Here is a 12806-nt window from a genome sequence, read left to right on the forward strand (position 1 = left end):
TAGTGCGATATTACTACTAACAGTATTTACTTTTTCAAATACGTTGTAACATAAAGTTCTCGTCTACAATTACCTCTAGTGTTAATTTTACAGTTCTGATACAAGTTTTGTCGTGCCACCCACGCAACTTAATTCTTGTTCAGTTAAAATAATGAGTTAAAGTTACTGATATTTAAACACCTTTATTAATATGTTGAAGTAATCATGTTTTAAATGCATATTGATTTATATTTTACGAATACTTCAAAGTTGACTACAAAAACAATGATTTCATTTTACTTTAAGTCAGCCTCGCATCGTGATCCGACCATGGCATGAATGGTGAACTAACTTATTAAAACATGTTAACATTTGTTAAGCGTTACCTACATTACCCGAACAATCTATGTCACAAATAACTTAATGTATCGATTCAGTAGTTAAACATAGAATTTTAATATTGCAATATTTGTTGGTTTGATTTTATGTCTGTAACTTTTGTCTCAATGATGGCTTTAAGAGGAATTTGTATGTATAAGGCCCTATGGTGTAATGGTTAGCACTCTGGACTTTGAATCCAGCGATCCGAGTTCAAATCTCGGTAGGACCTATCTGCTTTTGTCTCGTGTCCCATCTTTGTTTTGTTTGATTTGTGACAGTGCACGAGAATGTGTCTTGGGGAACATTCCCTTCATTAACAGTGTTTCAAAGTTAAAACTCACATTATGTAAAACATATTAAGTAATTTTGCAAGAGATGACAATCTTGTTGTGATCGCATTGACTTGTATATTTTGACACCATCATTGACTCCTGTGAAGCTCACAATTGGAGTCTTCGCAATTAGCGTGTATGTATGTCGTATGTATGTGTATGTCTGTTCCACTGATATCTCAAGAACCATATGTTGTTTTTTTGATGAAACTTGATACATAGATAATTGTCAGATTTTATTAGGTTTTGGGTTGAATGCACCTAATGTGCACGATAATTAGCTAATTGTTAGCTGTTCCATGTATGTTCCACTGACATCTAAAAAAACAATCATTGAATTTGTATGAAACTTGGTACTTTGGACAATGAGCAGACCTGATGATTTTAGCACTGTTAATAGTAACCGTGGTTTTAGGTAAAAATCCATGCATATTATTTACCTAATTTGTATAACGATTAGTAAATTTTTAGTACTAAAGTACCAATCATCACATTACAATGAAACTTAGTACATATATGTCATAGAGCAATGCACAGACGTGATAAGTTTTGGGTTAATATCCGTGCGCTTTGATTACCTAATTTACATAAATAGTAAATTTTTGGCTTTTCCACTGCTATCTCAATTATTAATCATTGATGATCGTCACATTTTAATGGAACTTGGTACCTGTTTAGTTTTGATTTAAACCTGTTCATATTAATACCAATTTTGCATAATAAGCCATAAATTGTTGCCTTTTCCACCGATATCTCAAGTTCTAAACACATTTCATTGAAACTTGATACATTGATGGTCTGTGACATTGTTGAAATCCACGCATAATAATTGCTCAATTTTATGCGTGGAAACAATGCATTTAGTTTTAAGTTGAAATTCAAGTATGCTACTAGGAATAATTTCCGAATTTGCACATTGTGCATAATCATCGCATTTCATTAAAATTTGGTTGTTGCAAAAATAGATAAACGGATAAATTCTTTTGGATTATTACAGTATTAGAAGAGTGAGATGGTCCTATAATTTATAACAGATTATGTGCCACTTCTTCTAAACACTGAAACCACATCAGCCTGTTCCCAAAAAGTTGGAACACACTGCCTTTTAGTGACGTGTTGAAGAGGTAAGCAAAAGAGGGCGCTATTACTCATGCGAGCATCCTTTTAAAATTCCATCGGGGCAATCACGTTTTGAGCAGGTGCAGCTAAATAACCAAGTACTGCATTCAAAATGAGGGATATATCCGGAAAAGAGTCATTGTGCACATTTATATTAAATACTGAATGAAAATTATTGCCTTAATTTTCTTGTCTCGTTTTCAACAAGTCCCATGTCTGTCAGTATAATTAGCAGATATTTACTTACAGATCAGAACTTGTTTTTGCCAATTAAACGTTTCTCAAGCAATTTATCAATATAGCAGAGGCAGCGCCACGAAATTTCGCATGGGCGAGATCCGCTCATCATCTCTTGCGTCTCATAGGCACAAGTGGTCGCACATTTTTTCGGGGATACCCCCCCCCCCCCGTGCCGCCGCCACTGTGTTGGACGATCCCGGAAAAGTCTTAAATTTTTTTTTTTTAATATTTTGCTCTCTGAGTTAGAGTTAGTATAATCCGAGAAGACGATACGTAGTACCCTTTTATTCACATTTGCCAGTGTATCTAAGTTGTCACATTATTGCATATATTACATGTACATTGCTGAAAACCCTGGGCTCCTGAAGCGTGTCAGAACAAACACACTATCAACGTAGCGGGCGATAGTGTGTATGCTAGTACATTTTGTATATGATGATAGAAAGATGAAACTGATACATTACTCAATACTATAACAGAGTTCATGTTAACTTCAGCCAATATACTGTCGTAGCTAATTCAGCAAAAGGTATATTTAAAATGTAATGAGCTGACATGTTATGCATTCAGTTAAATTAGGATACAATGTTGTTATGGGGTGTTTTATTCCTGGGTATACACCCATTTATCCGGTTAACATTATTGGTGTAATTTATTTTTGTTAGATCTTTTAGTGGAGTGAGATTAGACTGTCGACAGTCCCTCTGGCCTTACGTGTGTGTGTTTTTTTTATTAATATTAATATTAATCAAACGCCGTAGGCGTTTGCAAAATGCCGAAGGCATTTCAAGCGAGGGCCGTAAGGCCCGAGAGACTGTTATAGCCTGCTGCGCCACCACTCGCCACTGTAGAGAAATTCTCCTGTAGCGTACCATCATGATTGACAGGCAGAGTGATGTCATAAAAATGCTAACCAATCACAAGTCATACGACGGTTTTCGACGAACCTTTAAATAACTTTCGCCGACATTCTGCATCCTTTTTACCAGAGAATTCTCTTCCGCATAGAATACAAATTAGCTCCTTGGATCGGGGGGAAATGCACAATTTACTCACTACTTTCGTCGGAGTTTTACTGGGCGAAATGTTGTCGTACATCATGAGACACCAACGCACTCTTCCTTTGTTTAAAATTAGATAACTCGCGTTCGCAACTTGTAGTTCTGGATAATACTTGGCAGAAAACGATCTATACTCGGCGAGACGATCAAAGTCATGCGTGACATAAAAAAACCCCGCTATTTGACCTTTGCATAACAGTTTAACTCCGCCCATATGCAAATTATTATACGTCATCGAGATGCATGCATAATTAATAGCAAGGCCAGTCCTGCAGGCTATAACAGTCTCTCGGGCCTTACGGCCCTCGCTTGAAATGCCTTCGGCATTTCGCAAACGCCTACGGCGTTTGATTAATATTAATAATAAAAAAAAAACACACACACACGTAAGGCCAGAGGGACTGTCGACAGTCTAGAGTGAGATTGGACTGAACATTTACGTTTGTACTGGTGTAAACTGTTGCTGGAATCTATTATTTTCAATGACAATAGAGCATAGAATTCAAGTGATATGTCTTTTGAATAATTTGCTTAAATGCACGTGAACTTGTCAATGCACGCGCCTCGTTGACACCTGTTGCCCGGCGCGTTCTTGGCACACACGTTGACGCGCATTGTGATACACAACAATCTTTGTCAAATTCAGTAGCGGTCATTCTGGGGGCGTTCTTCTCTGACAGTTGTCAAAATGATACCAAAACTCGCCGCAGCCAAGGATTTAGCTAGTCGCCCGAAGACATTGAACATGATTATTGACGCCATCAAGACGGATAAGAACAGAAAGGGAAGTTCCATCCAGAGGATCAAAAAATATATACTTTCGCAGTACCCAACCCTCGTCAATGGCACACTGACATCGAACCTTCGTCGAGCGGTGAAACAAGGCCTGGAATCAGGAGTACTGAGTCGTCCAAAGGGATCATCGAACACTGGTCTCACCGGGAGGTTGAGAATAGGAAAACTACCGGCAGTGAAAACAAAGTCTGCTCCTAAAACAAGAACGATAGGTAAACCTCGTTCAAAATCAAAGAAACCGAAGACTCCAAGAACACCTGCAAGAAAGGCACTTTTTCAAACCCCGGTCGCGAAATCACGCAGAAAACAGTCCCGTATTGGTTGTATGACCCCGGGTATAATGAAATTGAAGACTGTATAGGCCTACCATACGAGATCAGAGTATAATCGTGTATGATATTCCGATACGCACGCAAGAAAGGGGTCAGGTGTTTGCGTAAGGGATTCCATTTGAAACCAGGGTGGTGAAGTATATATGACGCAATAAGTCATTCACACAAACATACGATTTTTTTTTATCGTTCACGTTCTTACAAATTCTTGTAAATTATAAGGTCGCCAGTTTTTTGTTGTTCTATTCAACAACGATTTTTCCTCTCTCCCAAATTCATAACAGGCTTGTGTAAGTGCCGGTATTGGGAATCTAGTGGAGCACACATATACAAGGATTCGGAATACATAACCAGCTCAGTGAGTCCTTAATAAATGTTATTTAGATTCGTCGCTTTCCTGGTCTGTCCACAAAGCTAAAAATGATTGGTTAACCAAATGGAATCCTACTTGACACGCAATAATTATAAAGCAAATAGATTCCACTTGGCTATAAAACAAACATACCGGTAATAAGAGAATTAAGGAGTTCACCATAATACACGTTAGGAGGGCAGAACGGTCTTTAAAGAGTTTTCTTGTGATTCAGTTGTTGGATCAGTCAGTCGCTCCACGTCTTCGTCACGTTATTTGAAATTGGAAGGACAAATTATTATTTTATCAACTTATTTTATGATGTGTGCTGTAGTGTATTTTGACAGGCAACATTTTTATCATTTCTATTAAAAAAACATGTTTAGCATATTTTCGACTGGTACTTTCAAGTTAAAAACTGTAAGTGGTCGGAACACAAACGAAATAGGTGAATTTGCACAATGGTCGCATAATAGTTGGAAAAAGACATGTAAATACAAAAAATGTCGTCAGGCATATGTGAATAAAATAATTGCAAAAAAAAAATCCCCAGGCTCCAGCCCCTCTAGATTTTTAAATACGTGGCTCTTTATTTTTAATGTCCATCTGTTTTATACAACTCTTAACTTCATGAGATTTGTGAGTTTAACGATATACTTTTATAATCATTAACAATACAGCGGATTGGTTGATATTATACAACTCCTCCGGCCTTGAAAAGTTCTTCCCGTTATCATGGATAGCAGTAATAAGAGTAAAGTCCACTGGCGAGCAAACAAACAAATGTGCTCATAGGATTTCTGGGTAATTTGGACTATGCCATTTTACAAACGTGTTCTCGTCCCTTATTGCTTTCGTATTGGCGCATAATCGATACAATAAAGTATTTAAATTCCATGTTATTCGAATAATTATGAAATTAAATCTTATTTTTGTATATGAAATGCTACGTAAAATCTAGTACGTGCAATTTGTGGTCGTACATTTTTTTCTGTCTTACCCGTTCATGAATACTTGTTGCCTAACAACAAAACACAATCTTCCGGGGAAAGGTCGTTCTGTAAAAGCGTTCTGACTTCGAAGGAAATAAATGTCACCCGATACACGAGAATGGAATAACCTCCAACAGGCTCACATTCTTTTTTGGGGTGAAACTTTGTAACTTTATGTATGTAGGTGCGAATATATCAAAATGTCGGTAAGTGTTCGACAATTTTTTTCTCGAAAGTTGTGGTTTTAAAAATGGTGTCCCGACCCCGGAACTAGACCACTCGTTCCTGTGTTATCTCTATTGCCCGTACGATATCGATATCACCGGGATGATTGATCTGGGGGTAGAAACTTGGGCGAAGCATGTTCGATTGTTTGTAAATTCCATTGAATGTACGTGTCATTCACGTGGAAAGGTATGAATATAGTCTGGGGTGATCGTACTAACACCACTCGGTGTTTGTACAGGTCACAGCACAATTGTCCGGTGAAGTGAGGAAGGTCTTCACTAAGAAGTGATTATTTGTCACATATATGGTAAAATGTGGAATAATATTTTCAAATCAGTGAGTATATTCACTTGTAATTGTTTCTTGTGTGGCAACACGTTTTGAAAAATCCATGCTTAGAAGCAGTCCATCGTCAAACTGACATAATGAAATACACACGTAACGATTATACGTGTACCATCCATGTGTTAAAATTAAAAATTAAAGTTACCTACATCCACTGCACTGGTTCAAGAGTAAAATTGCGACTGTCCCCAGCAAAATAAATTAAAGATGCAGTATGGACGAAAACATGTAGTTTTTAATGTTGTCTGATACTGTATGTTGATGTATTCATATTATTTTATTATGACATGAAAACTTTGTTCTTGTATTATATAAATATTGTTCGATAATATAATGATATTCTCTAATACACATACGCACTGATTGTTTTGGTACGTATAATAACAATCACTGTACGTGCATATCAGTCGTTTTGATTTTTCATCCATCGAATACAGTTGTGTCCTACAAGCTCAATGTTTTTAGTTTATGATTAATCAGTCATATTTACTCTACCATATGGAGTATTGAATAATAATACTAAAATCCATCCATATTGCAATTTAAGGACATTATTTGAAATTTTTGGTTCAACATTTCATTGGCTTGCAAACTCTGAAAGCAATTTTTTGGACTCCCATTTGGTTATTAAAACATGATATCTTGATCCACCTGTGCCTAGTACTGCCATCAACAAGATATGCAAGACCCTTCACACAATAACCCAGTCCTGTCATAGTGCAGGTACCATCAGAAATTACCTTAAACTATTAGGACAAGATAACTTTTCGTGTGTTTAGTCAGTTTTTTACAGTGATGATTTTCTGTTAGTGATGTCATAAAAGTTAATTCCTGGCATAATTTTCTCAACACAGAAGAGTTACAGCCTAGAATCTATGCAGTATTCCACTCACTATAGCAGCACTTTACTAATGCCTAGAATCTATGCAGTGTTGCACTCACTATAGCAGCACTTTACTAATGCCTAGAATCTATGCAGTATTCCACTCACTATAGCAGCACTTTACTAATGCCTAGAATTTATGCAGTGTTGCACTCACTATAGCAGCACTTTACTAATGCCTAGAATCTGCAGGATTCCACTCACTATAGCAGCACTTTACTAATGCCTAGAATCTATGCAGTGTTGCACTCACTATAGCAGTACTTCACTAATGCCTAGAATCTATGCAGTGTTGCACTCACTATAGCAGCACTTTACTAATGCCTAGAATCGATGCAGTATTCCACTCACTATAGCAGCACTTTACTAATGCCTAGAATTTATGCAGTGTTGCACTCACTATAGCAGCACTTTACTAATGCCTAGAATCTGCAGGATTCCACTCACTATAGCAGCACTTTACTAATGCCTAGAATCTATGCAGTGTTGCACTCACTATAGCAGTACTTCACTAATGCCTAGAATCTATGCAGTATTCCACTCACTGTAGCAGCACTTTACTGATGCCTAGAATCTATGTAGTATTCCACTCACTATAGCAGTACTTCACTAATGCCTAGAATCTATGCAGTGTTCCACTCACTATAGCAGTACTTCACTAATGCCTAGAATCTATGCAGTGTTGCACTCACTATAGCAGCACTTCACTAATACCTAGAATCTATGCAGTGTTCCACTCACTATAGCAGTACTTCACTAATGCCTAGAATCTATGCAGTGTTGCACTCACTATAGCAGCACTTCACTAATGCCTAGAATATATGCAGTGTTGCACTCACTATAGCAGCACTTCACTAATTCCTAGAATCTATGCAGTGTTGCACTCACTATAGCAGTACTCCACTAATGCCTAGAATCTATGCAGTGTTGCACTCACTATAGTAGCACTTCACTAATGCCTAGAATCTATGCAGTGTTGCACTCACTATAGCAGTACTTCACTAATGCCTAGAATCTATGCAGTGTTGCACTCACTATAGCAGCACTTCACTAATGCCTAGAATCTATGCAGTGTTGTACTCACTATAGCAGTACTTCACTAATGCCTAGAATCTATGCAGTGTTGCACTCACTATAGCAGTACTTCACTAATGCCTAGAATCTATGCAGTGTTCCACTCACTATAGCAGCCCTTCACTAATGCCTAGAATCTATGCAGTATTGCACTCATTATAGCAGCACTTTACTAATGCCTAGAATCTATGCTGTGTTGCACTCATTATATCAGCACTTCACTAATACCTAGAATCTATCAGCGTTGCACTCATTATTTCAGCACTTCACTAATACCTAGAATCTATCAGTGTTGCACTCATATCAGCACTTCACTAATACCTAGAATCTATCAGCGTTGCACTCACTATTACACCAGCATTCTCCATGCCTTGACTGATCACCTAAGTTGGTGGTGTACTTGAGAATGTCTGTCACAGATGTCATTTTATGCCTAAGTGAATCTCACATTTTTTCAAATACGCTGTATTATTCATACCTGGTAGTTTAGTATTTTATTTAAAAAACATGATAAAAACAAATTCAGCAAATGTGATGAATAGCCACAGAAACATTGTAGGTCCACTCTTGAGTACAATGCAATGAAGGTGCCATACCAGCACTTTCCGTAGACTGTTTAGCATGAGAAATGTGTGAATGCAATAAGCAATGTTAAAACGGTCAGAATAAAGTGCTAAAAATAACACAGAATAAACATTCACTGGTTAAGTGAGATTATAATGATTTGTTGTTTTTATATATTGTTTTTATGTAGCCACAAAGAAATTCAAGCCCTCAATGAATATCTGAATATTCATGATTTCATTGATCTGACAAGCTGTGAATGGAATTTTTGGGACATTAGATACTCAGGGCTCCCATTACTAGGACTCACTTGATATCTTAATTAACCTGTGCCTAGTACTGCCAGGAACAAAATTCACAAGACCCTTTTAATGCATTAACCAAGCCCTTTGTCATATCAGAGAATACCTTAACTATGAGGCCACAGCTCATTGCATAGTCAGGTTTTAGCTCTGCTGTCTACAAATCGAGCAGAGCTTATAGGAGTGATTGTCTGTCGCCGTCCACGTCAAAAAGAAGCCTGATTGCTTCGATACTTATATTCCTTAGATTTGTTCATTTCGTGACATCTTCAATTCTCTAATTTTGATGAATATTTTTGTCATTTTGGTGAAGAGTGATATTTTTTGACTTTTGGAGTCTGTATCTTCTGAGAAATTGGGCTGCCAAACATGCATAATTTTTAAGATATCATAAAAATAAATTTAACCTTGCATGCTTGATTACTTCTATTATTTTGAATTTTGAATTTTAGGATGTCTTCCTATATATGCTCACTGGTGTACCATGAATTTATGCAGTGTTCCGCTCACAGTAGCAGCCCTTCACTCATGCTGAGCAGAATGGGGCATAGATGTTTTAAGGAAGTAGCATCTAGTGAAAGAAACACCGCATAAATTCTAGACATAAGTTGTCAGTTTTGTATAATAAGTGGAAGTAGAATAAAACAAATCTGCACTTTGACAATTTTTACAGATTTAATTCTATAGAATGGAACACTTTCAAGTACAGGAAAGCAAAAAAATAATTGACAGCAACATATCATAAAAATAAAGTCTAGCGCAAAGTGTCGCTTTTCTACCATTTCTCTTTCCCAGTGTTTTTTAATTGTCAACTCATTAAACTCATTAAAAAAGAAACTGATCAAAACATCAAATGAAAGCTGAAATAATTGGTATTCAGAGATGTGTTGACAGTCACTGAAATATGAAAGTATCTGTCTTTGTTTAAGACATTAAACCTGCAAACCTGCAATACACACTTGCTTATTGCTCAAACATGGCAGGGGGAAATAAAATACAACCTACCCATATTTTATTTTCACCAAGTTACCCATGTTTTACCCATTATAATGATTTTGTTCATTAACTTACTTTGATATGTTAGCCGATAACCAGATTATGACTGTTCAGGATATCCACTATAATAGTGGTGTTCATGAGTTGAAACATGTGTGTGAACAGTCGGCATGTGCCCCAAAAAATGTGATCTCGGTCCTGATAGATGCTCAGAGTCGAAACTTGTCAAGTGCCGATTTTGCAGACTAAATGCTCAGCACAAACAAAAATCATGACCTAAGTGGTGAATTTAAGAGATCATATACTTCATACAGAGAACATATTCATACTAATATGACATGATGATGTAGGGAAGTGCAGCTATATATGGTTGGATGCTGTAGTTATGGTTGGATGCTGTAGTAATGAATGCAAACTGTCGTTGGCGATGCATATTTATGTGCTTCTGCAATGGTTTTTTTCTTGCAAGGCTACATCAACATGAACAAATAATTGTTTTTTGAATCTTCTTTGCCGTTCACATGCACAATGACTCATAAAAAATACCATTTTAATATACATGTACATTGTAGCAATTATTGATGAAGAATGAGGGCGTGATTTTAGGCATGAGATGAGTTGGTCCCAAGTGGGTCCTCACTATATACTGTAGTAATCTTACTGCAAACACAAAGAATTACAAATTTCAGCACGTGCTGAGATCTAATAATATGATCGTAGCAAATGATTACCGGGTATGCAAACAGAATTTATGTAGGTAATTTACAACCCGTTTGTATAGTCATAACAATATTGCAATGTCCATGATAACAAACTTGTATTGTACAAAATGCAAATACTAAGCATATCCTGTATATCTGAGTTGCAATCAGACAATGTAAGAGTCATTGCAAAGCTACTTACAAGATTCTGATTGGCTACTTGACCCTAACAGTCAGTACAATCAGATATCAGTGTGTTTATTGACAGGTAATCAAATTCTGCCTTGTACATGTATATATGCTTTGACTTGACTGCAACATAATAATACCTTCTTCGTTCTCATAACTGATTAGAAAGTTGTCAGCTACATGTAACAATGTTACATTATTCTTAATGAATTGTGTATACTTTTTGATTATCTGTGAAAAAACGCAATTTCTGAAGTTAATCTGAAACTAGTATATTTGATTCACAAATGCATTACTGGTTATGATTCAGACCTGGGTCGTGCTTGCACAATGTACAACAAATCAGAGTGCCACGTTTATTGGCAGTTTGGATTTGTTCATAATAATACTAGGCGAGTGATAGAGAGATGGCAAATATACACTGTAGTTTTGAAAGTGTGACTGCTTATAATATTTGAATAATATAAATCTATGGTACTGATTTACTGTAAGTGAGAACAGACAACAATTTAGTTAGAGTACGTACCTAAACAAAAAATATTTTGTAATTACAGTGTAGTTCCAAATCAGGAGAAGTGAGATTGTATATATATATATATATATATATATACAAAATGTAGCAAATTGTTTTCCTAACATAGTACCAATACTGCAATGTTCACAGAGACTTTCCTAGTTTCAGAACACAAATCAGATCACTTAGTTCAGACAATTGATTATGTTAAAATAAAAATAAATAAATATATAATTCTGCATTATATTATTATAGAAGTCACAAAGGGAACAGAGGAAGATGCAAACACGACAAGCGAGCAGAACTATTCCAAGTTTCGAAGTTCCTGGTGCTGAGGGTAATATTGGTTCTGATACTTCATTGAAAAGAGATGTTGCACCTACCAGTCAAATACATGCTGCTGCCGTAAATGGAGATAAAAGTATTCTCCAGAAACTTCTCTCAGGTAAACAGTGTTAAAAACTGGGTAACAAGGTTCATTATTTCTTAGACTCCAGCTTGATGCTGTCTGACTTATAGGTTGGATTCTGCATGGTCATCTTAATTTTATCCCATGTACTGGAGGCATTGATTTTATTCATACTGTCAAATACTGTTGAATGTAAAATATAGTAAAAAAAGTTTCATTCGCTGGATTTTATTTTTTCCTGAATCATCCCAGGAAAAAATAATTATTTTACAACTGCTTGATGAATTGTTCTATGGATATATATGCTACCGTTTTTTTTTCGGGATCAGATTCCAAGTGGAAGACTGGTAGCCTTTTTGTTGGTAGCCGTGTGCACATAAATGACAGATGTGTATTTATGGTGAAAACAAGTTATAATAATAAATGCTAGTTTTAGCTTCACAAACTACTGGTCATGGTAATTGTTTTCATTGATTTGATTATTATAGCTAACCCACATCAAATTGATGGTCAAGATCAATTCGGAAGGACACCTTTGATGTTTGCAGTGCTAGCAGACAGGTTAGAGTGTACTGAAATATTACTCAAAGCTGGAGCTAATGTTGATGCCAAAGACAGTGGTGGTAGAACAGCTATACACTGGGCAGCACATAAGGTATACATGTAAACAGGAGTATGAAAAGGTGTGGTGTGTACACTTCACAGGATTCATACACAGCCTGGAATTCCTAGAATGTACAGGGATTCCGAAAATCATGTTTCTGGGCCTTTTCTAGCACGTTTCTATAAAAAAATCTTGAAATTAATTATGGAATTTCATCACTTTCTTAATACATTTAATCAAAGCCACTCCATTCTTTCTTTTTTAATTTACAATTTGCTGATGGTGGGATAAGTTTATTTCTCTAACTGCAGGCATGTTCTATGAAATGTACAGTTCAACACTGAGAATGTGGTTTTATAAAGTGTGCTTGGATTACACAAATTCATTGGAAAATGTCCATATTGATTCAGGTGG

General features: G+C 36.4%; 2 protein-coding genes and 1 non-coding gene across 3 annotated transcripts in view; all 3 read left to right on the forward strand.

Annotated features, from left to right (window-relative positions):
- The first annotated feature begins 517 nt into the window (after positions 1 to 517).
- Positions 518 to 589, forward strand: TRNAQ-UUG (transfer RNA glutamine (anticodon UUG)). The gene has a single exon. It is a non-coding gene; the product is annotated as a tRNA-Gln (tRNA).
- A 3211-nt stretch (positions 590 to 3800) lies between these two features.
- On the forward strand, positions 3801 to 4268 carry LOC102808968 (sperm-specific protein PHI-2B-like). The gene has a single exon (XM_006819041.1). It carries the CDS (start codon positions 3801 to 3803, stop codon positions 4266 to 4268), a length of 468 nt encoding a protein of 155 aa, XP_006819104.1.
- Positions 4269 to 4337: 69 nt separating this feature from the next.
- Positions 4338 to 12806, forward strand: part of LOC100329035 (inversin protein) — a 44155-nt gene continuing 35686 nt past the window's right edge. Inside the window, exons 1-3 of the mRNA XM_085496075.1 lie at positions 4338 to 5789; positions 11635 to 11824; positions 12277 to 12443. Of these exons, the coding sequence (XP_085352201.1) occupies positions 5784 to 5789; positions 11635 to 11824; positions 12277 to 12443 (363 nt within the window). The 5' untranslated portion in view covers positions 4338 to 5783. The remainder of the gene's footprint in view (positions 5790 to 11634; positions 11825 to 12276; positions 12444 to 12806) is intronic.

Source organism: Saccoglossus kowalevskii, chromosome 22 (genome assembly GCF_978046115.1).
Source record: "Saccoglossus kowalevskii chromosome 22, keSacKowa6.1, whole genome shotgun sequence".
Lineage (NCBI taxonomy): Eukaryota > Metazoa > Hemichordata > Enteropneusta > Harrimaniidae > Saccoglossus > Saccoglossus kowalevskii.

Coding starts and splice junctions, on each gene's coding strand:
- LOC102808968 (XM_006819041.1), top strand. CDS start 3,801: ATGATACCAAAACTCGCCGCAGCCAAGGATTTAGCTAGTCGCCCGAAG.